Genomic DNA, 27945 nt, shown 5'->3' with positions numbered 1-27945 from the left:
TATTCCCTTTAATGCAATTTTATTTATTTCTAAATTTGTTACAATTTTTAATTTTTTTAAGCAAGTGACAAGTTTCCTTTACCAGGGTTGGAGGAGCATGTGACCAAATCAGCCAGCCTCCTCCAATTGAAATACAGATTTCCTATGTTCAAGGTTTTTCAATTATATAAGGCTGTTAGACAGGTCTGGTCACATGCTCCTGAAACAATAATGGGTGTGCAAACATGTTTTCTTTTGGCATTGGCCATGTATTCTGTGTTATTTCACCAAACCAAGTCTACTACCTTTTGATTGAAAGGGATGTTGACTTAATCACCATCCCGGCCGCTCTAAGGCTCATGCCGTGGCTCCTGTGTCTCGGGACCTGCGCACGCCATGCGGGTGTCCTGGCAGCATTCTCTTGGTTTGTACCCAGCCAATATCTGGGAGACATTAAGTACCTAAGTCACCTTCCCCTGTAGGAAGGTGACTGAGCAACAATTGTCTTAGTCAGTCTGCAAGCTGCTAGTCTGTTGTTAGGTTCCTGAACCTGTGCAGTTTACCTATACCAGTACTAGCCTTGTCTGAATCAGTACCTAAACCTGAAACCACACCTGTAGTACCTGAACCTGAAACTGTACCTGCGGTACCTGAACCTGAAAACAGTGCCTGCAGTACTAGAGCCTGAAACTGCACCAGCGGTACTTGAACCTGAAACAGCTCCAGCGGTACATGAACCAGAACCTGTGCTGAAGACCCGCATTATCTATACTAGCACCAGCATCGGTCCCCTCTGAACCAGCTCCAATATCTGAGACTGTGTCTACTTTCCTGACCCTTGGGATCAGCTGCCATGGCACCGGGATCTGTCCTGGAGTGGCACCTGGTGTCCACCTGTGGATCAAGTTTAACCAAACCATCAGGGGCTCTAGTGAAAACCCAGGTGTTCACTTAGTTACGCCACTCCAGGCTATCCCCGGCCCGTGGCGCAGTGGGTCCACGATCCACCAGCGTGACAGTGTGCATACATGGACACATGCACAGCATCACTTCTCTCCACAAAGAGTGCCATTTAAATGGCAGGAATGGAACAAGCCTCATTTGTTTCCTATACTGCTGATTAGGCCATGTTCACTTATACGGTAGTTATTTCCATTTTTGGATCCATTTTGTCATCCATTTTGGGATGACAAAAAGATAAATACAATGATGAAGTATGGAATTCATTGATTTGAATGGGACAGATATGTCTAGAATGTCTTCCATTTGACTCCAATTCAAATGCAATTTGTTTGTTAACTGGATTTTTTGTCCGGCACCCCCAAAAAATTACTATGATTGTTTTTTTTTTTTTTTTTTTTTTTTTTAACACTGAGGTGTATGGGAAAAGGATCCTAATGGATGGTCATCTGTTATGAATGTCAATCATTAATGGACCTGCTTTTAAGAGGTGCACATACCCAGAACACTAGACATATTGAGAGAAAACGCTAATAAAAATGGATCTGTTACAAATGGCGCAAAAATGGATGCAAATTGGAAATCAAAGTTTACATTCCTCTGTAACAGATCCAGTTTTTTTAAATACTGGATCCTTAACAGATGACGTATGGACTTTTGAACCAGAAGGAGCTGGTTTCATGGCCAACCCTGTTATTATTAAGTATCACAAAGTCATGTCACCAATACAATTCTTAGAATAAAGATAAATTGGTCAACCCCTTAAAACCACATTTGCCATTTTTGTAGACATGATCGCTAACAATAGCAATCAGTGTTGAAACACGCTAAGTAATTGCATAAATGTTGTAGCATGTGCACCAATGATAATTGCCCTCCGCTTCATGCTTCGTACCAGCAAGATCTCAAACTGAGTTGATAACAGGAAACATGACATTCATCAAAAAACCAATATACTGTACAGACATACCTTTAGGTTCCAATGCAAGGTCCCCCACTATACAGTCATCATTTATAATACTGTTTTGCCAAGTGTCAGAGTGACCTTTGAACCCCCTAAGGAATGAGAGAATGGGGATCAGCCTTTGCACCCCCTATAACTATGGTGCTAACAATATATTATAAAATGACTTAACATTTTTAAGCTGTACTTCCAAGAATTGTTACTCAAAATGAAGATTTGTTTTAGAGATGAAGCTGTAGTTTTACTTTAGCACTTTGTTAAATGAAGACGCAAGCTAGATATGTTTAATCTGGAATCATTTATATATTCAGCAGATCTTACTAATCATTGCTTTACCAGAAACTCTCACAGAGAAAAATGTTCCGTAGGAAAAAAAACATTTCATGAGGTATATCATTTCACAAAACTGGCAGCTCATCTATTGCTCTCCTGGATGAGAACCACTGTTGTGTCACATTTAATATTTCAGATCTCTTGATCTCCTGCTATAATTCACTTTGGTATAAGTCTGCAGTGGTGAGAGGGGGATTTGCCTTATCCTTCTCAAATGTGAAATGTTCCATCGGCTAATCCTATAACTTCAAAGTCACTCTTAGTTATATCAAAATTGGTGCACTGTATGTGTAATGTTTTTTTCACACATCCGAGGATGCAAAAACCTCAAATAACTTAGAATGGGATTCGTTCATTATTTTGTTCTAATATTAAAAAAAAACATTAGCTACAGATTTATCTAAAGTAACTTCTTACAAAGGAGATCATTTTTAAGGCTAATCCCTGAGACATCTCACTCACAGATTCAAACCATTGTCATAAATGTTTTGTAGTACTTGGAAACTGATAGGAAGCAAAGATGATTTACCGATGTAAGAAAATGTACCTTTTGTGGCTGACAGCAGGGCATGAATCATACAGTTTCCACATTTGACAATGACAGCCATGTAGATCCTAAGGTGACGGGTGACACTGATGCTGCTACAAATGGTGTATATATAGGATGCAGAACTCATAGCAAAAATGTGACTCCTTTCAGACTTTTAGACAGTAGCAAACTTTTAACAACCCACAACAGCAATTCCTTATGCACCCTTCTCATTTTCATTATTAAAAAGTGCATTTTAGACACTATTTTAAATGGGAGTTTACCCTTTTACCTGTAACGGGTGGGGAGGCATCCATGGCCGAGGTGCACATCCTCTATGCCTTGCTGCACTACAGGAAAATGGGGGTCCTGGCTGGATTTGCATTTAGCTGTTACCTTGTTACCTGCAGACTGCATGTTGCCAACTGACATGGCAGGCCAGGACCAGATTGTATAGAGATGAATGAGGGAGGCCAGGGTCCAAAAATAAACTTCTCACTGAATAATTTGATGAGAAGTATATACACCAGATAGCAGGCACAACACTTTACAAATACTTCTTTTGCATAATCCAGAGACAAGAACTTTATGGTTACACGTGGCGGTACAATACTTTTATGACATTTTACATAAGTCCAGCAAACTATTATAGGAACCGCCATATTACCCTGTGAGGATCGTACGGGTCGAGGTATGTCGCTACGGCCCCTCACAGCTAGTCTCAATGCCCAGTTGATTTGTGAGGCCCTCACTGGCTGAGGTATGTTGGTACGACTCCACACTACTATTTCACAAGCATATTCAAAGAGGGCCACACGCTCCTTGTTGAGCCTCTGCAACTTCAGTTTCCTGTAATAGAAGTCATGTCCCAGCCTGGCCATCTTCTACTCTACGACCCTCAGGCCTGGCTACACTCTAGCTTTTTATCTAGTATAGATAATCATTTGCTTGAGGCCATTTTGCCTGAGTAAAGGAATCCTTCCTCCACTTTAGTCCTAGCTTTAGGCCCCTTGCCTGAGTTAAGGAGTCCTGCTGTCACTTAATCCTGGTTTCCTTCAGAACATGCTATCCAAATGCTCTTCCTTTCTTGGCACATAAATACCCATTTCAATGCAAGTCTACGAGCAGCAATACCATAGGTCTTTTTCATCTCTCAATACTTTTCCCTTTCTGCTTAATACAGGAAACTGCATTTCCCTGTGCCCACGTAACTCCTCCCAGCATGGGCTGGCCTCAATAATTAACCCTGTCTGCAGCTAGCTGATGGTTGCAGAATATAAACCAGATAGAACAACATTTAAACATGGCAATGCATGATATAACCATAAGATCTTCAAGGGTGGTATGGGCAGCTTCTCTACTCTTTTACATTTCAGAGACCAAAGAATGGCTCCATAGGATGCTTAATTTCTCCTAGCTATAGCCTTGCAATTGGTATAATGGGGGGAAACTGGGGTCCTCCAATCTGACAATCAGTGAGGTCTCTGCATTTAAACCACATCTAAGCAGCATTTATCTCTTATCCAGTTTAAAGGTGAAAAATATTGATAGAGTTACATTTTCGTCACATACAGTATGCTAACTTTATACATGGACTGCATTAACAATATTTAGTGCAGTAGATATTTCAATTTTTGGAATTGATTTTTTTTTAAATAGGGAGAGCATGTGAGCTACACGTCAGCAAGCTACAGGAGGAATACAGGAACATAGCAGTAATCCCAAACAGCCATTACTGAGAAAAACTATCGTGCTATACCTTACTGCACCACAGGGAACAACTTTCCGATTCTAATGGCCAGGTAATCGCATAGCTACTTTTAAAATACATGAAATAAAATTATTCTAATAAATATAAAGCAAACAAGAAAGCTTTCCTTGTACTTTCCCGCAGATCACATGCTGAGAATACAGACAAATGAAGAAAATCAATGAATGACTATTTTAATAATTACATTTTCTAAATAAATGTAATCTCCTTAATCCGTAGCGCAGATGCATGTACACTACCTGGTGGTCTCCTGCAAGTTTCTTCAATTAAGGTTATTTTTGGACAGGTATTACTAATAGTTTCCTCCGAAATCTATTTTAAGCACAATAGCATTAGTGTTGTCAGGCCAGACAGTGATTTTTATAGCAATTGGAAAAGCTGGGGGAATGCTGGCAGCGCAGCTCTGTGCTCACGCCATGATTCCACACTGCAGAATAGTGACACTATCGCAGGATCTCATCATCGTCACTGTTGAGACTGATGGAAGCTTTTTGATGCAGTACATGAACTAGCAGACCGGTAACAATTCAAGCTCCCAACTATGACATCATGGGAAAGTATTCTCATGTATAGAGTTTCAAAATAAAACCACATGAACAAAGAAGAAGATAGTCTTCTTGAAGTGTCTGAAAAAAAAGATCTTTTCCATAGATACAATAGATGTGAAGGCAAATAAATTCTGCTAAAGAAATGATCTCTTTAAAGAGCAGTGCCACCTGTATATTCACTACACTGGCTGAAGCCATGCGTCAGCTGAGATCAGTATTAGCACAGCCGTTTATGAACCATGAGCCATGAAAGACACATTTATGGGCAAATTATGTTTTCTAAAAATATCACCCCCCAGGACAGTGATCCACAACCTTTCTTGCCATGAGAGCCACCTTCAGCTCTGAGAGATGGCTGCGAGCCAGATTCAGTACCCCGCCCCCCCCACCCCCCTATTAGTGACACTCAGAACCTGGTAGAAAAGCAGCCAAAGCTTCCCCACAAAAAGCACACCGAGATAGGGCCCATTTTACCCCCAATCAATATTCTTGCATTAAGCATACTCACCACACTACTGCATCCAGCTTCAAGCACCTCTCTAAGGGCAGGTTCAAACGAGTGTATTAAAAATCCTTCAGAGTTTCATCCAGGAGAGTGGGATGAATTTTTTCTCACTTGTCATCCATGTGCTGTCTGCATACAATCCGCTTTTTTACTGTAGCAACTATTAATCTTCTACAGGACCATTCACAGTTTCCTATGCTTCAGAATTGTAATGTATCCGTAATAATCAGAGGCCATGCTGTGCCTCCGTATGGTGCCTGACTTTTGTCATGTACACATAGACTTTAATGGGTGAGTCTCATCCCATTTACAGAGGAAACTAGTACAGGCTGCAATTTTTGGTCAGTGAAAACAATCACTCATCTACAATGCTCCATTGAACAACATTTGTCCCAGTGCTATCTGTTTTTTTCATGGACAGCACTCAGATCAAAAATACGGTCATGTGAACTATCCCTAATTCACAGTGTCATTCTGTCTCCTGCTTATCATATTATTATTACACCTATGACATACTGGGATAGGATCTTGGAGATGGGAATACCCCTTTAAGTATGAGCATCCAGATCTGCTCTTCTGTACAGAGCTACTTAGAAGAGTCGCCATCTGGAGATGTACTAATGTACCAATGTACCAAGATGGCAGACAGCCATGAGCCACACATCATGGGTCCACGAGCCACATGATGCTCCCAAACCACAGGTTGGAGACCCCAGTTCTAGAGCTAATTTTCTACCCAATAACTTTGCTCAGATTAAAGCAACAAAGTGTTAGCTAAAAGACTTATACCAGCTCCAGGTGTTGCAACCTGTTATTTCAAGGACTTATGCCATAAAGACAACCACTGACCAATGCTGCTCCATATGAGGTGATGTAAATGTGTCCTTCCTCTGTCCAACAGTGCCAGCAAAAGTACGCTTATATAACCCCCATAGATCCCATCATTACCATTCAAATTTCTTCTATTTTTTGTAATCAGTATTGTTAAAAGTCCTCTATGTCTATGTGGCGCCCCTGAGGGTTCAGTCGCCACAGGGGTACTGCACCTCAGTCCGAGGTGTGGTATCTCCTCCTCCGAGGTAAGGGTGGAGCACTTCTCAGGACCCTACTTCACCATCCAACACTACACCTCTCCCACCTGAGGGGGGCTTATATGCACCAGGGTGCTGCCCCTGCCGGGATAAGAGGAGATGGGGGGAACCAAAGATAGGGGGAACCATGTAGTGGGAGAGGGTGGAGGACGCACTTAGAGGTTACACCACAAAATTCATATTTAATAAACGGCCATCTTGGGCTTATGGTCTTTGATTGTGATCTTCATCACTGAACATGGCTTTCTGTGTGAAGCTGCAGCTGATAGAGGATACACGGTCCTCGTCCTCTGGCCTTGAGGCGAGGAGCAGGTTAGAGTTAACGGCTATCTCTACCCGGTCAAGGTCCCTACCTAAGAAGGCCTGGAGGGGAGTAGAGGAGACAAGCTCCACAGGCAAAAGGATCCCAAGGGGGATACAGACGGAGCGGCTTACGCCACCTGTCCTCACTATTCTGGCCTAGTCAGAGGAATTCCTGCTGCAAAAGGAGTACCGGCCCCCGATATCTGACTCTGTCACTTCAAGTCTCAGTCAGAAAAGCCCGGAGGCTTAGTGGATCCCAGGAGGGATACGGATGGAGCGGCATATGCCACCTGTAACTCTCTACCTGCGCTTTATCTTTATCTTTACCTGCGGCCTTACACCTAGTTCTAGCCACACATACAGTCAAGTGAAGACTTAGTGTGAGAACTCACCTAGGCGAGGAACACACACCAGAGGGGTCTCGACAGTTGCTCCTGATCTATCTGGAAAGTGCTGGACCCCCTTCCTGGTGGCCGCAGCACGCCGCGAGGAGCAGAGGGAAGCTTTGCGGCTAAAGTTCATATGAATGTGAGTAAAAACCCTGGATGACTTCACACCCCGCTTCAGCCTGTTATTTACTGCGTGGCACTGCACCCACCATCATCCCTACTCATCCTGCCCTGAGGCCTGCTCTGCCTGCGGGGAGCTGTTACATCTAAGCTGCCCCCTTTAACACCGGCCTCAGTGGACTGAAGCAGCGCTGGTGTCTATCATCGGAAACCGTAGGTGGCGTAGTCGGAAAATTACCACTCAACCCTGAAAGCCCATTACATCTTTTATTGTGACCGCCCTGGGCACGGACCGGGTCCGGGCCACGACTGCAACCCCCAACATCTGACCCGGCTCCGAGTAACCCCCACTTCCCAGGGTGAGGGCTGTGAGCGTCACATCTACAGCATACAGTATGTGACATACCATGTCCTTTCTGCAAACCTTTGGCCACCATACCAAGGTTTATTCTTTCCTAAAGTCCTCACTATCAGGGGCGGAACTACCGCCCGTGCAGCCCGTTCATTGAACGGGGGCCCCGAGGGAGAGGGGGCCCCTCCAGGCTCCAGCAGGGCCGCCATCAGGGCATGTCTGCCCTGACTCCAGTGTGGGGCCCAGCCGGTAGGGGCCCCCTTGGAGCCCCGTTGGGGGCCCCCTCTTGTGAGTCTCTCTCCTCATGGGGCCCCCGGCCCCATGCTAAGCGCCGGTCCGGGACATCTCAGCGCTGCGCCTTCATGATTCCCCTGACTTCCGGTCATGTGACGGTGCCGTCACATGGCCGGAAGTCAGGAGAACCTGGTGTCAGCGATTTGGACGAGTGCCAGGATTCTGCAGGGATCGCATGGGGGTAAGTATAACAAGTTTTGTTTTTTTCAAAATACAATTTACTAGGAGTGGGGGGAATGGGAGGTGTGTGTGTGTGTGTGTGTGTGAGATAAGAGATGCACATGGGGGGGGGGAAGATGATAAAAGATGCACATGGGGTGGGGGGGGTGAGAGAGGTGCACATGTGGGGGGAGGGGGATGAGAGAGGTGCACATGTGGGGGGAGGGGGATGAGAGAGGTGCACATGTGGGGGGAGGGGGATGAGAGAGGTGCACATGTGGGGGGAGGGGGATGAGAGAGGTGCACGTGGGGGGAGGGGGATGAGAGAGGTGCACGTGGGGGGGGAGATGATAAAAGATGTACATGGGGTGGGGGGGATGAGAGAGGTGCACATGTGGGGGGGGATAAGAGATGCACATGGGGGGAGATAAGAGATGCACATGGGGGGGTAGATAAGAGATGCACATGTGGGGGGGGAATAAGAGATGCACATGGGGGGGGAGATAAGAGATGCACATGGGGGGAGATAAGAGATGCACATGGGGGAGGGGGATAAGAGATGCACATGGGGGAGGGGGATAAGAGATGCACATGGGGGAGGGGGATAAGAGATGCACATGGGGGAGGGGGATAAGAGATGCACATGGGGGGAGGGGGATAAGAGATGCACATGGGGAGGGGGATAAGAGATGCACATGGGGAGGGGGATAAGAGATGCACATGGGGGAGGGGGATAAGAGATGCACATGGGGGAGGGGGATAAGAGATGCACATGGGGGAGAGATAAGAGATGCACATGGGGAGGGGGATAAGAGATGCACATGGGGGGGAGATAAGAGATGCATGTGGGGGAGGGGGATGAGAGATGTGCACATGTGGGGGAGGGGGATGAGAGATGTGCACATGTGGGGGGGATGAGAGATGCACATGGGGGGGATGAGAGATGCACATGGGGGGATGAGAGATGCACATGGGGGGATGAGAGATGCACATGGGGGGGATGAGAGATGCACATGGGGGGGATGAGAGATGCACATGGGGGGGATGAGAGATGCACATGGGGGGGATGAGAGATGCACATGGGGGGGGTGAGAGATGCACATGGGGGGATGAGAGATGCACATGGGGGGGATGAGAGATGCACATGGGGGGGATGAGAGATGCACATGGGGGGGATGAGAGATGCACATGGGGGGGTGAGAGATGCACATGGGGGGATGAGAGATGCACATGGGGGGGGTGAGAGATGCACATAGGGGGGTGAGAGATGCACATGGGGGGGTGAGAGATGCACGGGGGGGATGAGAGATGCATCGGGGGGGTGAGCTGCACATGGGGGGGATGAGAGCTGCACATGGGGGGGTTATGTTTACATAACTTTGTTGCCTTATGAAGCGCAGGGGGGGGCCCCAAAAAATTTCTTGCACAGGGGCCCACTACAGTCTGTGTCCGCCCCTGCTCACTATGCATAATTCACTTCCTAGACATTAATTCAAAATGATCTGATCATGAACTATCGCAATTATTTAATTCATTTGCTGTAGATTTTCTAGATGTCTTCAGATTATGATGGATTAAAGCAATCCTCTCAATATAAAACATTTTTTCATTTACCAACATAAAAACACATTAGAGTAATGCTCCAGCCATTGGGAAAATATACACTGTGCTTATTTGGAAAGTGCATAATCTTTTTTTTAAAGAATACATTTCAATATACTGTTGTAATTATAACAATACTAGCTATTGAACCCGTTCTACGCCCGGGTGGCGAGCATTTTTATTGGTATATGGTCTCCCATGCTGGTATGTGCTGCCCCCCTCCTTGTATTTGTGCTGCCCCCATCCTGTCTTCACCATACTATCCTGGTATGCATGGCACCCCTCACCCCCTATCCTGGTATGCATGGCATCCCTCACCCCCAATCCTGGTATGCGTGGCACCCCTCACCCCCAATCCTGGTATGTGTGGCACACCTCATCCCTATCCTGGTATGCATGGTACCCCATCCCTCATCCCTATCCTGGTATGTATGGTATCCCTCATCCTGGTATGCATGGCACCCCATCCCTCATCCCCAATCCCGGTATGCATGGTACCCCGCACCCCCAATCCCGGTATGCATGGCACCCCATATCCCCAATCCCTGTATGCATGGCACCCCTCATCCCCAATCCCAGTATGCGTGGCACCCCTCATCCCCAATCCTGATATGCGTGGCACCCCTCATTCCCAATCTTGGTATGCGTGGCACCCCTCATCCCCAATCCTGGTATGCGTGGTACCCCACCCCTCATCCCTGTCCTGATATGTATGGTATCCCTCATCCTGGTATGCATGGTACCCCATCCCTAATCCCTATCCTGGAGTGTATGGTATCCCTCATCCTGGTATGCATGGCACCCCATCCCTCATCCCCAATCCCGGTATGCGTGGCACCCCTCATTCCCAATCCCGGTATGCGTGGCACCCCTCATCCCCAATCCTGGTATGCGTGGCACCCCTCATCCCCAATCCCGGTATGCGTGGCAACCCTCATCCCAAATCCCAGTATGCGTGGCACCCCTCATCCCCAATCTCGGTATGCGTGGCACCCCTCATCCCCAATCCTGGTATACGTGGCACCCCTCATCCCCAATCCCGGTATGCGTGGCACCCCTCATCCCCAATCCCGGTATGCATGGCTCCCTCATCCCCAATCCCGGTATGCGTGGCACCTCTCATCCCCAATCCCGGTATGGATGGCACCCCTCATCCCCAATCCCGGTATGCATGGCACCCTTCATCCCCAATCCCGGTATGCGTGGCACCCCTCATCCCCAATCCTGGTATGCGTGGCACCCCTCACCCCCCAATCCTGGTATGCGTGGCACTCCTCATCCCCAATCTTGATATGCATGGTCCCTCACCCCCCAATCCTGGTTTGTGTGGTACCCCTCACCCCCCAATCCTGGTATGTGTGGTACCCCTCACCCCCCAATCCTGGTATGCATGGTACCCCTCACCCCCCTATCCTGGTATGCGTGGTACCCCACCCCCAGCTGTTATCGGTGGCAGCTGCCAACTGGAAGTACTTGCTTGCCGAGTTGCTCCATTTACTGGTGGCCGGGGCTTCGTACTGCACGTTCGCCTCCTATTCAAATCAATGGGAGGCGGATGTGCAGTACCCTGTGCCATCCACTATAAGTAGACGGAGCAGCTCGGCAAGTGAGTGTTTTCTACCGGTGGCCACCGCCGCCAACACCGATAGCAGCTGATTGGTGGGGGTGCCGGGTGTCGGACACCAACCAATCAGACATTAATAAGGATAGGCCATCAATGTAAAAGTAGAGGACAACCTCTTTAACTCTAAACTCTGATTTGTTCCAAGGATACTTTGACCCTGATTCATCAGAGCTTTTTCACCAATACTGGAGTAAAAAGCTTTGAAAAGTTGCACATTTTTTTGCAACTTTCGGCTGCTCAAAAGTTTGTGACTTTTCTCATTTTCATGCTATTTTTGCCCAGCTCTGACAAAGTAGACAGAGTTTGAGCAGGACAGAGCATCACTGAGCATGGCGACTTGTAAAATTCATGACACGCCACTTTGCGACTTGCCTGATTCATTAAGAGGCGTGTGCCTCTTAGTGAATCATTTATCTCACACTTCACCCCGCTCTCCACTCCACCTGTCATCAATACCAGTGTGGAAAACTCCGGTCTTGATGATTTGGGGCCTCTCGCTCAGGTTGGCGATCTCAGCGACCAGCACTGTATGGGAAGCATTTGTTTTCACTTAAACAAACTCACCGTCATACCTGCGTCACATCTGTTAGAGGCCACAGACTCAAAAAGGCTAGCTCGGACAGACTTCTCACAAGCCACTCCATCTAACACATTCCAGAGGAACTGCGACCTTCACCCTTTAACCCCTATATAGCAATCTTATTTTACAACGGGATCCACTCAATTGCTTCCACAGATGGGCTTCCAGTCCAGAAGAGCGGATCAGAGGCAGGAAGGGTTACCAAGCAGTGTCAAAGTCAAGAGGTCACATCAGGGACAAAATTGTAAAGCAAACGGGTAGTTAAATGTCACACCAAGGTCAAAGAATGGGAATAATCATGACAAAACACAGGAGCACAGCACAGAGGTATAAATTAGGAAAGTTATTGACTAGCCGTGGAAACTGATTCTCAGGGGTTTAACACTAGAACTACTGATGGAGTCATTTTGACTCCTTTCGTTTTTTATTTCTCTTCTGTGACTACATTTTTCAGAATTCCGGCTTGAAACTCGATGACTTTTCCTCAAATATGATGTGAAAAAAGATTTTGTGAGAATAAATAATTTTGGTGAAAAATGTGCGCGTTTTTTCAAAATTTACCAAGAACTACTGAAGGGAGTCATTTTGACTCCCTACTACATTTTGAGGTCCTTTTGTCACTAAATGTTGCTATAAAGTTTTGTGCATAATTTTTTCACTCTGTCTTATTTACCCTGATGTTCATATAGATGTAGTTCAATTTACATGTCAACTTTTCACATTTTCCTTGTGTTTTACCTGCTTGTATTACTGTGTAATGCTGAACAAAATAGCTTGTTTACTCTAGGCTCTTATCTTATGCTAATGAAGGGTGGTGTTTTTCTAAGGTCCTAGCAGGAGACAGTATTCTGGATAGTAACTTTACTTTCAGTTCAGCTGAAGAGACAAAGAGAACAGACGCAGACATACGAGCTCTGAAGACTCATACAGGTATGAATTGTTATGAAATAGTTTAGCTGTCTGTCAACTGATTCAGCCCACCTACTTTTGAAGGTGGCAGAACAGTTATTATTTCTTTTAGTTTTCATTTCATTTCTATTTTCAGCAGGGAACTATATAGAATTATGGAATTTGTGAGGAATATGGAGAGAAGACGTTTGATAAAGCCTCAGGATATTCTGGCTACTTTGCAATCCATACCGGAGGATGAATCGGAATCCGAATTGCAGGAACATGTATTTGATTCTGACAGTGATGAAGATTTCATTCCTCAGAACATATCAAGTGAATCTGAAGACTCAGAAGGAACAAATCCAGAAGGTAAGTAGTTATGTGTATTTATTTGTTCTTCCACACACTGAGTTAGGGCCTGTGCACACTAGCAGAATTCTGGCTGAATAGCCATCTGGATATTCTTGCCGCAATACAGGCCGTACCTGCCCGCTCATGCCTGAAGCTCCGCTCCGAACCCCGGGCTGGAGCCGCTGTCAGGGACAGAGCAGCGCTTGCTTACGCGCGAACACGGCTCCGTCCCAGACAGCGGCTCCAGCCCGGGGTTCGGAGCGGAGCTTCAGGTATGAAACTCCGCTCTGTACCTGAGCGGGCAGGTACGGGCCGGATTGTGGTGAGAATATCCGGTCGGATATTCCGCCGCTAATCCAGCCAGTGTGCACGGACCCTTACAAAACAAAAATTCTAAATATTCATCAACTTTTTTTACAGATATTCCAAGCACATCAACTGGGGATCGGGCTCATGCAGTTATGTTGCCTCGTGACCATCCTCCTGGTCGTGGACAGAAAAAATCAGCAAAACGTCCCAGAAATGAAAGAACAACAGATAACGATGGCGGCGAAGGTAATGCAACAACAAACACCAGAGAAGGCGAATCTGAAGGAATACTAGTTTCAGCGGATGGTATTCAATGGAAACCTGTTGAAATTGGAGAACACTTGCCTGGTAGGCGTGACAGCCAAAATATTCTTCGAGAAGCACCTGGCCCTACAGGATACGCCAGAAGAAATATCATTATCGATAGTCCTTTGAGCGCATGGCGTTTATTTTTTGATTCATATATATTGACACATATAAAGAACTGTACGCTTGCAGAAGCATGCAGGAACAATAATTTACAGTTTACTCTATCTGATGAGGAGCTAGATGCATTCATTGCGATATTCTATGCTCGTGAAATATCTGGCACGAACCGTCACTCGATTAGCAGTATTTGGTGTAATGACTGGGGAATACCGTTTTGCAAAGCGACAATGTCTAGGGACCGCTTTGTTGAAATTATGAGGTTTCTCAGATTTGATGAGAAATCTACTCGATCGGAGAGACTGCAAATGGACAAGTTTGCTCTATTTTCTACTGTGTGGGACAGGTTTATTGAAAATTGTATTGCGTGTTACAAACCTGGCCCATACATAACGGTGGAAGAGCAACTTTTCCCAAGCAAAACTAGGTGTCCATTCACGCAGTACATGCCTTCCAAACCAGATAAATATGGCCACAAATATTGGCTAGCTGTTGATAAGGGAGCAAATATCTGGCAAATGGCTTCCCTTATCTAGGCAAAGATGACACACGCCGTGCTGAGGACCGTTTAGCTGACCATGTGGTAATGAAGTTATTGGACCCGTTTTTGAAAAAAGGTCGCAATGTTACAACCGATAATTATTTTACTTCAGTAAAATTAGCTAAACAGCTAAAAAGCAAAGGAACAACCATCGTGGGAACACTGAACAAGATAAGGCGAGAAGTGCCTAAAGAAATAAAATCCATGAAAGAGGAATTGTACAACACTAAAGTGTTTAGAAATGAAGACAATTTTACACTTACAGTATATCAAGGAAAGCCCAACAAAAATGTTGTCATTTTGAGTTCCGTCCATCCAGATGTTGTTGTTGCGTCTGATTCCGCTAAAAAAACTCCAGAAACGGTAAAGTTTTACAATGAAACAAAATATGGAGTAGATGTAGTGGATCAGATGGCACGAAAATATACCACACGAACATGCACAAGGAGATGGCCTGTTCATGCATTTGAAAATGCCTTAGACTTTGCGGGTATAAATGAATGGATAATATTCAAGGAGATTACCCACCAAAAAATGTCACGCAAGGCATTTTTGCAAACGCTTGTGAGAGAGTTGAGTGGTCCTTATGTCACAGATAGGGAAAAGGGTTCCACGTCCCAAGTTTCTACATGCTCAGAAGTGATGGTTCAAACAAAATTTTGCCAGATCAAAGAAAAGTGCAAGAAAAATAGATCTGTCGGAAATTGTAAGACTTGTGGTAAGTCTTTGTGTGGGCAATGTACTGCCATAAATCAAAGGCAATGCCTAAAATGCGAAACACCAAATGTTTAGAAGGTGAATTCTGCGCCATATTTTCATTTTTATGCTCCTCCACCTACATTTTCTCTGCTTTTTGTTCTTCAGTTGTTGTTTATATGTGTGCACTTGAATAAAAAAAAATGTTTGAAAAACGTCTATTATAATTATTGTTATTTTCTGTAGAAAAATAAGAAAAGCAGAAAAAAAACAATCAAAAGCATTACTGTTGGATCTCACAATAATAATACATTACAAAAAATATAATTATTAATAAATAACCACAAATGAAACTCTAAAAATAAACGAAAACAAGCAAGGAGTCAAAATGACTCCTTTCAGTAGTTCTAGGCGGGGTCACGAGTCCAGTAGTCCTAGTGTTAAATAGTGACCAGTCCCACTCAGTTCTGACAGGAGAAAGAAACACAATTTAACAGAACTTAACCCTATAGCTTCTGGACTAGAAAGAGCCCCAATTCCAGGATTAAAACAAGGCTACTGAATAGCCACTCTGCATCGGCCAATGAGTGAGGCAGGACTGGGGAGGACAGGCACGGATGTCACCACCTGGCTCTGTATTGTCATGTAGGAGCTGTATTGCACAGCTTGTCAATAGAGTGAGACATACACATAGAGGTCAATATCTGCGGCTTATCTATATAGACAACTATGGGTAATGCAAAACACAAAGAAGGCAACATAAAAAAGTAAGTATAAATGTCCATTTAACAATCATACCACCTGCCTAATGAACTAATGTATCACTGAAAGACTGTGGGTATAAAATATGTCTTGGTTGTTCACATTCTGGTGGTGAGGGATCAGTCCTAATGGCCCAATTAGACAAGCGAATAATCATTGAATAAGCATTTGTAAGAATGCTTGTTCCTGATTAGTGGCCTTTGAATATATGCTGGAGATCACCTGCCGAACAAGCAAAACACTCAAACGTTGTATAATCAGATAGTGCATAAAAATAATCTTTATCGGCAGTATATTGGCCCATACAAATGGTGAATGTGCTGAAAACAACATGAGGTCATATGGGGAAGGAAAGATAGTATTAGTGATCATTCTGTTGCCATCGATTGTTGTTGGCCTGTGTAACCAGGCAAGTAAATGAGCCCCGATCACGGTGTTTATACTTGATTGACATTCATTAACGGGGTGAAATTGGCCCATCTAAATATGCCCTTAGTCCATGGTATGCATTCTTTGTATCATATCCAATAGAAAGCAGAAGAGACGTCAGTGGGAAGTGAAAGAGTTTAGGTGTTTCTATCATGTTTATCTTTTGTTTTGTGATGTTTTAAATATTAGGTATGGTATTTTTGTCATTATGTGTACTTTATTGTTAGCACTGTACTTTTTATTTAAAATGGGTTGTCCATGAATGAAAACTAAATTTTTTGAAAATGAACGGAAATCCTTTCGGGAAAATACAAACATTACTCACCTCCAGCCCTGTTGTTCCATTGTTTTCTGCTGTTCTCTGTTTAACTCCTTGCATCTCATCACATACTGCAGGGCCAGCGTCAGCACCCAACCCACCTGGGCAAGTGCCGGGGCCCTAAGCCAGTGGGGGGACCCACTCGACGTCGGGGACACCGACATGCTAGAGGGCCTGTGATTCAGGGGAGACCAGTGCCAATGCCCATGAGTGGGCCCCCCTGCTTGCTCAAGGCCCTGGCACTTGGAATACTTACCTCTCCCCATTCCCCACAGCTCCAGCTTCTTCCACTTCTGCTGACTTGTGATGTCTCTGGGCAGAGGGTGCAATGATGTAACTACAGTGCGCCCTCTGCTATGAGCGTCAAAGAGAAGAAAGTGGGAAGACAGCGATGCTGAGGAGTCCAGAGCTGCAGCCAGCGTGGAACAAGGAGAGGTAAGTATATGTTTTTTTTTTTCCTGTACACAGCATTGTATGGGGCCCGTCATGTATCGAGCATTATATGGGGCCCATCTTGTATTTATTTATTGATTTATTTTACTCACTTATATAGCGTCATTAATTCCACAGTGCTTTACAGACATTATGGGCACTATTCCCATTGGGGTTCACAATCTAAATTCCATATCAGTATGTCTTTGGAGTGTGGGAGGAAAGCGGAGAACCCGGAGGAAAGCCACGCAAACACGGGGAGAACATACAAACTCCTTGTCCTTGGTGGGATTTGAACCCAGGACCCCAATGCTGCAAAGTTTCAGTGCTAACCACTGAGCCACCGTGCTGTATGGAGCATTATATAGGGGCAATTATGTAGGGAGCATTATATGAGGCCCATTTTGTAGGGAGCATTATATGGGGCCTATTATTCTGTATAGAGCATTATATGGGGCCCATTGTTCTGTATGGAGCATTATATGGGTTCCATTATTCTGTATGGTGCATTATATGAGGTCCATTATTCTGTATGGAGCATTATATGAGGTCCATTATTCTGTATGGAGCATTATATGGAGTCCATTATTCTGTATGGAGCATTATGTGGGGTCCATTATTTTGTATGGAGTATTATATGGGGTCCATTATTCTGCATGGAACAATATTTTGGCGTTCATAATACTGTATGGAGGACTAGGTGGTGACTATATTGTCCGGTCTAAAATGAAAACTTTTGAATCCACCCAGGTCACGCACTGCGCACTGCAAGGATTCACCGGTTTCTGAGCTATTGTAGAATTTACAATAGATATCACTCATGTAATGGAAGAAGTAAGTGAAATCTTTGGCCTTGTACTATATCTATATTTCTTATCTGTGCATCATGAATTGTGGTATGTGTTAAAGGGGCCCACTGAGACTCTTTCCCCGGGGGCCCATGAAAACTTGGAGCCGACCCTGACATACTGTCTACCCACATAACCGCTGCAGGCAATGACTAGCAGAAGAAAAGGTTCCCTGGGGGGGATTAAATCAATGAGTATTCTTTATTTTGCATATATCCTGGAAAATCCTTTTAAACCTTAAAATTTCAATAAGTTTTGAACTTTTATGTTCTAATGAACCTATGACCTCAACTCTTTGAATACTGAGGTGAGTGAGTTGTCTGATCTATTGACCTAGAACTTGGTTGGTAGCAGTGAGTTATGTGTCTGAGGTGTGCGGATTATGCTGGGGTGAGATTTACTCCCATTTTCCCCCCTGAATGAGAAAAAGTCCACCTCATACAGTTAGACCAACACTACATGCTGCAAAGGTGTGTACATGATATCTTCCACTGTAGAAAGTATTAAAGAAGTTATTCCATTCCAATTAACTTTCTACTTTGGCTGTAGTATGTTACAAAACAACAAACTGCAGCCAGTTTAGACCAAATGCCCCCTCCAGAATCGCTGACCTCCTGTGACATAAGCACCACACCCAATGCCAGGCACCAGGAGCAGCGATGAATACTCACTAGTGGACCTGGGAAAGGTGAGTACAATACAGTTTATTGTTTTATGGCAAAGTGCAGGCAGGGTAGGAGGTTAACAACCCCTTTAATATGATGTGTTGTCTGACATAAACTTAGCATCGTTTTTCTCTATGAGGCAACATATACTTTCAGAGCATTAGTAAGAGCCAACCAGGGAGCAACAATTCAGCAATGTCATTAACAATTACATTTCCTACATGCCGTAATAGCACCAGCTGCTTGAGAACGGCTTCCTAACTGTATGAGACAATCCGATACCACTACTGTTCTAATCTATTTGTTATTGAAGGTTCTAAGTATTTGATTTTTTTCATTCAAGTAAACAAGATAATTACACTAATTTAAATGCCAATATTTGCAATACAAATCCCTCTTGGTAGTTAATAAAGGTAAAATTCATAATTGGGAATATTAGTCACCTCACTAATAACATCTCAGGATGTTTCAAACATTTCAGTAATGGAAGGAAACTTTTGTCTGGGAAAAAAGACGTGAGAAATGAACTATCTTTATCACTTCTAATTACCAAGGTACTACTCCCAGCAGCCTGAAATTACCAATAAACTAGTAACAGTAACCTGCATTTACAGGTCTTGGCAAATCCAAACAATTTGAGATTTGATTTAAAAAAATGTCTAACGTCGTTTTACATATTGCATGTGATTGCATCTGCACCAGAAGGCTAACCTTGTACCTATTATATTCATGGTATGGAGCAGCCAATCATGCTTGATTATTGTAGCCTGTATAAAAGCCTAAGAAGTGAAGGCAGCAGCCACTTTATGGTGATTTAAAAAAGTGAGAAGATGACAGATATCAAGGCTCAGCAATTGAGATAAGAAGAGAAAACCCTAAAATTTTAGCCAAATACTTGAGCCAGTAAAGTGTTATACAATTTCAGTAGTGAGGAAGATGTAGTAGTCGGTGAATAATATAGATACAATTGATAAAGGAAGAGAGAGAGATAGGGGAAGTGCCAGTAGCAGTGCCAGAATGAGTATGATTGAGCTGACATCTGTCCTGCTGCATATGCATTACAATTGCACATGTTTGTCTTCGATTCTTAATGCACTAGAAAACAGCAAAAAGCCAGAACAATATTTTTTACAGAAAAAAAGTCTGTAAACAGAGTCAGTCAGAGATGGTGTACTTGCTTGTCACAAGTGACAGTACTGAGTTTTTGAGTTTCTTGTACAATCCTTTTTGTGAAGGGGGATGTGAAATCATTGTTTTTTAAAAAATACTAACAGAAATTTCCCAAAATCCAGACATTTAATTGCGACTGTCTACCACACAAAGATTTTGCACATCTGTTTTAGTAGTCAAACTTTACATCTTTACAAGCCACAATCATGCAATGTTCTGTTGCTAGTACTGGCTTTATGGATGGGTTTTTACCTAGAATTTCTTATTACATCATTTTTCAGAAGAAGGTTGACTTTTAATTTTTAAAAAAGTTTAAAATATTAAGACATTTAACTGTGCATATCTGTTTTTGCACATGTTTTACAAGTCCAATTTAACAACTATATATGCCATACTTATACTGCAGGCTGCTGCCAAATTTTGCTTTATATATCTACCAAACATTTCTTGTTACAATAGCAAGGCAATAAATTTAGTAGTATAAAAGATAAAAAAGATCTTACCATGAATAAGACTGGGACTATAAGCAACAGCAGAAGCACTACTACCATAACTTGCACCACTCATCTGGGTAGAAGTACTTTTAAACAAAAGTCACAATTGGCCTCCTTTGCCTTTGACAGACATATTCATGCAAAGGAAACAGAGTCCATTATGGAATATATGAGAAATAACTTGTCTCAGCCATAACAAGATGATGTTACCTCTGACAGCAACACCCTCTGCTTTAGTCAGTGTTCTGCAAAGAGCAGTCTGCCTGATCCCAAATGACTAACAGGAATATATTTTGTACTACCTTTTAATTACAAAAAAACATGAAAAGTTTGTCAGGTCACTGTGTTATTAAATGGGCTACTCGTTACAAAGGGAGAACCATCCTTTTATACAGTGAGGTCACGATATTATTAAGGCTGTGTTTGTATTAAAGAGCTTGAAAGGGGTTGGATACAGTCCTAAGAGACTTCACACATCTTTTCAGGGCAATTCAGAGCATTGCACTATTGCAATTTGCATCAAATAGATTGGCTTGAGAAAGGTTCATACCATAAACTAAAATGTCACCATAATGGGCTATTGTAAATGTACAATTTTTGCACATTTCTGGTGTGCTGCCTCCATTTAATATTTAAACTCTGAAGATTTTGTAATTACTTGGAGAGTTGGCATCAAAACTTTTTTATGGTGCACCAGATTTGTCAGTATATATGTGTGTGTAGATATATACTGTATATATACTGCTCAAAAAAATAAAGGGAACACTTAAACAACAGAATATAACTCCAAGTATATCAAACTTCTGTGAAATCAAACTGTCCACTTAGGACACATGCTGTTGTGCAAGTGGAATAGACAATAGATGGAAATTATTGGTAATTATCAAGACACACTCAATAAAGGAGTGGTTCTGCAGTTGGGAACCACAGACCACATCTCAGTACCAATGCTTTCTGGCTGATGTTTTGGCCACTTTTGAATGTTGGTTGTGCTTTCACAATCATGGTAGCATGAGATGGACTCTACAACCAACAGAAGTTGCTCAGGTAGTGCAGATCATCCAGGATGGCACATGAATGCTAGCTGTGGCAAGAAGGTTTGCTGTGTCTGTCAGCGTAGTGTCCAAAGGCTGGAGGCGCTACCAGGAGACAGGCCAGTACACCAGGAGACGTGGAGGGGGGCCGTAGGAGGGCAACAACCCAGCAGCAGGACCGCTACCTCTGCCTTTGCACAAGGAGGAACAGGAGAAGCACTGCTAGAGACCTGCAAAATGACCTCCAGCAGGCCACAAATGTGCATGTGTCTGCACAAATGGTTAGAAACCGACTCCATGAGGATGGTATGAGGGCCCGACGTACACAGATGGGGATTGTGCTCACAGTCCAACACCGTGCAGGACGCTTGGCATTTGCCACAGAACACCAGGATTGGCAAAGTCGCCACTGGCGCCCTGTGCTCTTCACAGATGAAAGCAGGCTCACACTCAGCACATGTGACAGACGTGACAGAGTCTGGAGACGCCCTGGAGAGCGATCTGCTGCCTGCAACATCCTTCAGCATGACCGTTTTTTTCAGTGGGTCAGTAATGGTGGCATTTCTTTGGAGTGCTGCACAGCCTTCCATGTGCTCGCCAGTGGTAGCCTGACTGCCATTAGGTACCGAGATGAAATCCTCAGACACCTTGTGAGACCATATGCTGGTGCGGTTGGCCCTGGGTTCCTCTTACTGCAGGAAAATGCCAGACCTCATGTGGCTGGAGTGTGTCAGCAGTTCCTGCAAGATGAAGGCATTGAAGCTATGGACTGGCCCGCCCGTTCCCCAGACCTGAATCCGATTGAGCACATCTGGGACATCATGTCTCGCTCCATTCACCAACGTCATGTTGCACCACAAACTGTCCAGGAGTTGGCAGATGCTTTAGTCCAGGTCTGGGAGGAGATCCCGCAGGAGACCATCCGCAACCTCATCAGGAGCATGCCCAGGGGTTGTAGAGAGGCCATACAGGCACGTAGAGGCCACACACAATACTGAGCCTCATTTTGACTGTTTTTAAGGACATTACATCAAAGTTGGATCAGCCTGTAGTGTGCTTTTCCACTTTAATTTTGGGGGTGACTCCAAATCCAGGCCTCCATTGGTTAATAAATTTGATTTCCATTGATGATTTTTGTGTGATTTTGTTGTCAGCACATTCAACTTTGTACAGAACAAAGTATTCAATGAGAATATTTCATTCATTCAGATCTAGGATGTGTTATTTGAGTGTTCCCTTTATTTTTTTGAGCAGTATATATACTGTATATATTATACTGTATATATATATATATATATTTATATATATGTATATATATATATATATATGCCTATGTTGTAGAGGTTAGAGTCTGATTGATTAAGTCTGTGGACAGGAGTCTGATTGAGTCTGTGGACAGGAGTCTTTTATACTGGTGACTATGTAAGACTGCTGTCTTTAATGGAGGTAACGAGTTAATTAGGCGCGTCTAACTGGTCTGTAGGAGCCAAAACTCATAATGGTTTGTAGAAGACTTATTTCTCACTGCAAAATACAAATAAATGTATCTAATTTATACAATGTGATTTTATCTCTCAATGTTAAAAATAACCCACTCTTAAAATTATAGACTGTTCATTTCTTTGTCAGTAGGCAAACTTACAAACTTACAAAAACAGCAAGGGATCAAATAATTATTTCCTTCTATATATATATATATATATATATATATATATATATATATATACAGTACAGACCAAAAGTTTGGACACACCTTCTCATTTAAAGATTTTTCTGTATTTTCATGACTATGAAAATTGTACATTAACACTGAAGGCATCAAAACTATGAATTAACACATTGGAATTATATACTTAACAAAAAAGTGTGAAACAACTGAAAACATGTCTTATATTCTAGGCTCTTCAAAGTAGCCACCTTTTGCTTTGATGACTGCTTTGCACACTCTTGGCATTCTCTTGATGAGCTTCAAGAGGTAGTCACCGGAAATGGTTTTCACTTCACAGGTGTGCCCTGTCAGGTTTAATAAGTGAGATTTCTTGCCTTATAAATGGGGTTGGGACCATCAGTTGTGTTGTGCAGAAGTCAGGTGCATACACAGCTCATAGTCCTACTGAATAGACAGTTAGAATTTGTATTACGGCAAGAAAAAAGCAGCTAAGTAAAGAAAAACAAGTAGCCATCATTACTTTAAGAAATGAAGGTCAGTCAGTCCGAAAAATTGGGCAAACTTTGAAAGTGTCCCCAAGTGCAGTTGCAAAAACCATCAAGCGCTACAAAGAAACTGGCTCACATGAGGACCGCCCCAAGAAAGGAAGACCAAGAGTCACCTCTGCTTCTGAGGATAAGTTTATCCTAGTCACCAGCCTCAGAAATCGCAGGTTAACAGCAGCTCAGATTAGAGACCAGGTCAATGCCACACAGCCACACAGAATTCTATCAGCAGACACATCTCTACAACAACTGTTAAGAAGAGACTTTGTGCAGCAGGCCTTCATGGTAAAATAGCTGCTAGGAAACCACTGCTAAGGACAGGCACCAAGCAGAAGAGACTTGTTTGGGCTAAAGAACACAAGAAATGGACATTAGACCAGTGGAAATCTCTGCTTTGGTCTGATGAGTCCAAATTTGAGATCTTTGTTTCCAACCACCGTGTCTTTGTGTGACGCAGAAAATGTGAACGGATGGACTCTACATGCCTGGTTCCCACCGTGAAGCATGGAGGAGGAGGTGTGATGGCGTGGGGGTGCTTTGCTGGTGACACTGTTTGGGATTTATTCAAAATTGAAGGCATACTGAACCAGCATGGCTACCACAGCATCTTGCAGCGGCATGCTATTCCATCCGGTTTGCGTTTAGTTGGACCATAATTTATTTTTCAACAGGACAATGAGCTCAAACACACCTCCACGCTGTGTAAGGGCTATTTGACCAAGAAGGAGAGTGATGGGGTGCTACGCCAGATGACCTGGCCTCCACAGTCACCAGACCTGAACCCAATCGAGATGGTTTGGGGTGAGCTGGACAGCAGAGTGAAGGCAAAAGGGCCAACAAGTGCTAAGCATCTCTGGGAACTCCTTCAAGATTGTTGGAAGACCATTTCCGGTGACTACCTCTTGAAGCTCAACAAGAGAATGCCAAGAGTGTGCAAAGCAGTCATCAAAGCAAAAGGTGGCTACTTTGAAGAACCTAGAATCTAAGACATATTTTCAGTTGTTTCACACTTTTTTGTTAAGTATATAATTCCACATGTGTTAATTCATAGTTTTGATGCCTTCAATGTGAATGTACAATTTCCATAGTCAAGAAAATGCAGAAACATCTTTAAATGAGAAGGTGTGTCCAAACTTTTGGTCTGTACTGTATATATATATAAAATGTAGACTCTAATCCTGTAAGGTGTCAGGTCCCTCTCCTTTCTGTACCAGTCTGGTATTGTTAGTTTGTTCACTGTAATTTATATTTGTATTCTATATGTAACCGTTTCTCATGTACTGTACCATGGAATCAATGGTGCTCTAATAATAAACAATTACATATATATTTGTACATATCTGTCTTATATACGTATATACATATGTATATAGGACTTATGACAATTTCATGGGTGGCCAATTTTTTACTTTTATAGTGGTACGGAAAGTATTCAGATCCCTTTAAATTTTTCACTCTTTGTTTCATTTCAGCCATTTGGTAAATTCTAAAAAGTTCACTTTTTTCTCATTAAAGTACACTCAGTAAAGCACCCCCATCTTGACTGAAAACAAAACAGAAATGTAGAAATTTTTGCAAATTTATTAAAAAAGAAAAACTGAAATATCACATGGTCATAATTATTCAGACCCTTTGCTCAGACACTCATATTTAAGTCACATGCTGTCCATTTCCTTGTGATCCTCCTTGAGATGGTTCTACTCCTTCATTGGAGTCCAAGCTGTGTTTAATTAAACTGATAGGGCTTGATTTGGAAAGGCACACACCTGTCTATATAAGACCTCACAACTCACAGTGCATGTCAGACCAAATGAGAATCATGAGCTCAAAGGAACTGCCCAAAGAGCTCAGAGACAGAATTGTGGCAAGGTACAGATCTGGCCAAGGTTACAAAAGAATTTCTGCATTACTCAAGGTTCTTAAGAGCACAGAGGCCTCCATAATCCTTAAATGGAAGAAGTTTGGGACCACCAGAAGTCTTCCTAGACCTGGCCGTCCAGCCAAACTGAGCAATCATGGGAGAAGACCCTTGGTGAGAGAGGTAAAGAAGAACCCCAAGATCACTGTGGCTGAGCTCCAGAGATGCAGTAGGGAGATGGGAGAAAGTTCCACAAAGTCAGCTATCACTGCAGCCCTCCACCAGTCGGGCCTTTATGGCAGAGTGGCCCGACGGAAGCCTCTCCTCAGTGCAAAACATATGAAAGCCCGCATAGAGTTTGCTCAAAAACAAATGAAGGACTACCAGACTATGAGAAATAAGATTCTCTGATCAAATGAGATGATAAGATGAAGATAGAACTTTTTGGTGATAATTCTAAGTGGTATGTCTGGAGAAAACCAGGAACTGCTCATCAGTGAAACATGGTGGTGGCAGCATCATGCTATGGAGGTGCTTTTCAGCTGCAGGGACAGGACGACTGGTTGCAATTGAAGGAAACATGAATGCGGCCAAGTACAGAGATATCCTGGATGAGAACCTCTTCCAGAGTCCTCTGGACCTCAGACTTGGCTGAAGGTTCACCTTCCAACAAGACAATGACCCTACGCACACAGCTAAAATAACAAAGGAGTGACTTCAGAACAACTCTGTGACCATTCTTGACTGGCCCAGCCAGAGCCCTGACCTAAACCCAATTGAGCATCTCTGGAGAGACCTGAAAATGGCTGTCCACCAACGTTCACCATCCAACCTGATGGAACTGGAGAGGATCTGCAAGGAAGAATGGCAGAGGATCCCCAAATCCAGGTGTGAAAAACTTGTTGCATTATTCCCAAAAAGACTCATGGCTGTACTAGCTCAAAAGGGTGCTTCTACTCAATACTGAGCAAAGGGTCTGAATACTTATGACCATGTGATATTTTAGTTTTTCTTTTTTAATAAATTTGCAGAAATTTCTACATTTGTTTTTTTTTCAGTCAAGATGGGGTGCAGAGTGTACTTTAATGAGAAAAAAAATGAACTTTTTAGAATTTACCAAATGGCTACAATGAAACAAAGAGTGAAAAATGTAAAGGGGTCTGAATAGTTTCCTTACCCACTGTATTTTATTCCACGTCTCATCTGAGTGTATACAATGCTGTCTTTTTGTGTGTTTGTTTTAAATCCACTAAATCATTTCACAGAAATGTTTCTTTTTATTTAGTGCAAATTTTTATGGTCTTTAACAAGGTGGCGTTACTCACAGGATTCTCTGCGGATTTTCATCCTGTGAGCAGCATGCCTTGATAAAGACAATAAAAAGGAGCACAAAATAAAATGACTCAAATCTCTGGAACTGTATGGTGAATATGAAAAAAACAAACCAAAAAAATTGGAATACTCAGGGGAGCAGAGAGAATAAAACAAGAACAAAAACTGGCCACTTTTAACCTTATGACTGGTAATTTTATCACTTTTTTGCTTATAAAAATCTTGATTGAATCTTAGCACAATGTAGAGAGGGTTTCTTATGCCAAAACAATTTTCATTCGCAAAATCTTTAGAGCAATGCATCTTTCAATAGTCAAACGAAAAGCACCATCAGGTATAATAAAACACAGTCATTCATATCATTGTACATAGACATAAAAATATGTATTTTTAGCATTTAGAAAAATGCCTCCATACTGAACTGTTGTCTGCAGCTTTAAAAAGAAATGCTGCAACCTAGTTTTCTAAAATAAGACTAAAACCTTGAGGGTGAAGATATATATTTGGTGCGTTTCATTACAAAAATACACACTATATAGTAGTGAATCGTTACGGTATTACTATCTGTCTGCACATCGCCTAAGGTTTTGCTGTTCACGTTGTACGGCAAATCGTGGACATTTGCCCTTCTTATAATTGGCAGTGGAATTCCACCTGTCACAATATATTACAGTGTCATACATTCAGCATATTTCCCTAAACCTGCCAATTAGTATGGTATCAGAGCCAATGCCGAGACTTTCGCTGAAAGCTTCTTTGCTGTTCCAAAATGCAACTCAGCATTTTTAAATCCGAGATGTATCATTCTTTATTTTAGTGTCGCTCATAGAAATGCTAAAGTACAATATAGTCTATTAGCAGTAGTACGATAAAATATTTATCAAATACAGCACTAATCTATCTAAAGTATTAATTTGAAATGCCTATATGATCGGACAAATGCTAACAGATATTGCATGGCATCCAGTGATTCATCTTTTTTCTGCAATAATCAATACCACTGTATTGTATAATGTGTTAAATGCTTTTACTATAATATCTAACAATAGGTATAATTTCACTCTAGAAGAA

At 43.0% G+C, this 27945-nt stretch overlaps 2 protein-coding genes across 5 annotated transcripts in view; one reads left to right on the top strand and one right to left on the bottom strand.

The window, feature by feature from the left end:
- KCNQ5 (potassium voltage-gated channel subfamily Q member 5) overlaps positions 1-27945 on the bottom strand; it is an 866735-nt gene that overhangs the window by 506981 nt on the left and 331809 nt on the right. The window lies entirely within an intron of this gene.
- On the top strand, positions 11853-14616 carry LOC141257844 (uncharacterized). The gene is made up of 4 exons (XM_073672857.1): positions 11853-11996; positions 12260-12360; positions 13080-13363; positions 13766-14616. The coding sequence occupies exons 1-4, from the start codon at positions 11853-11855 to the stop codon at positions 14614-14616; spliced, it is 1380 nt and encodes a 459-aa protein (XP_073528958.1).

This window comes from Phyllobates terribilis, unplaced genomic scaffold (genome assembly GCF_046119375.1).
Source record: "Phyllobates terribilis strain yellow unplaced genomic scaffold, ASM4611937v1 Scaffold_3__8_contigs__length_932513732, whole genome shotgun sequence".
Lineage (NCBI taxonomy): Eukaryota > Metazoa > Chordata > Amphibia > Anura > Dendrobatidae > Phyllobates > Phyllobates terribilis.
Note: the sequence above shows the minus strand (reverse complement) of the source record. Positions and strands in the feature narration are given on the sequence as shown.

Bases quoted from the DNA above. Each gene is read 5' to 3' on its own strand.
- LOC141257844 (XM_073672857.1), top strand. From the start codon at position 11,853: ATGGCGACTTGTAAAATTCATGACACGCCACTTTGCGACTTGCCTGAT. The intron at 11,997-12,259 runs GTCTTGATGATT...TTGCTTCCACAG, and splicing joins TACCAGTGTGGAAAACTCCG to ATGGGCTTCCAGTCCAGAAG. The intron at 13,364-13,765 runs GTAAGTAGTTAT...CTTTTTTTACAG, and splicing joins AGAAGGAACAAATCCAGAAG to ATATTCCAAGCACATCAACT.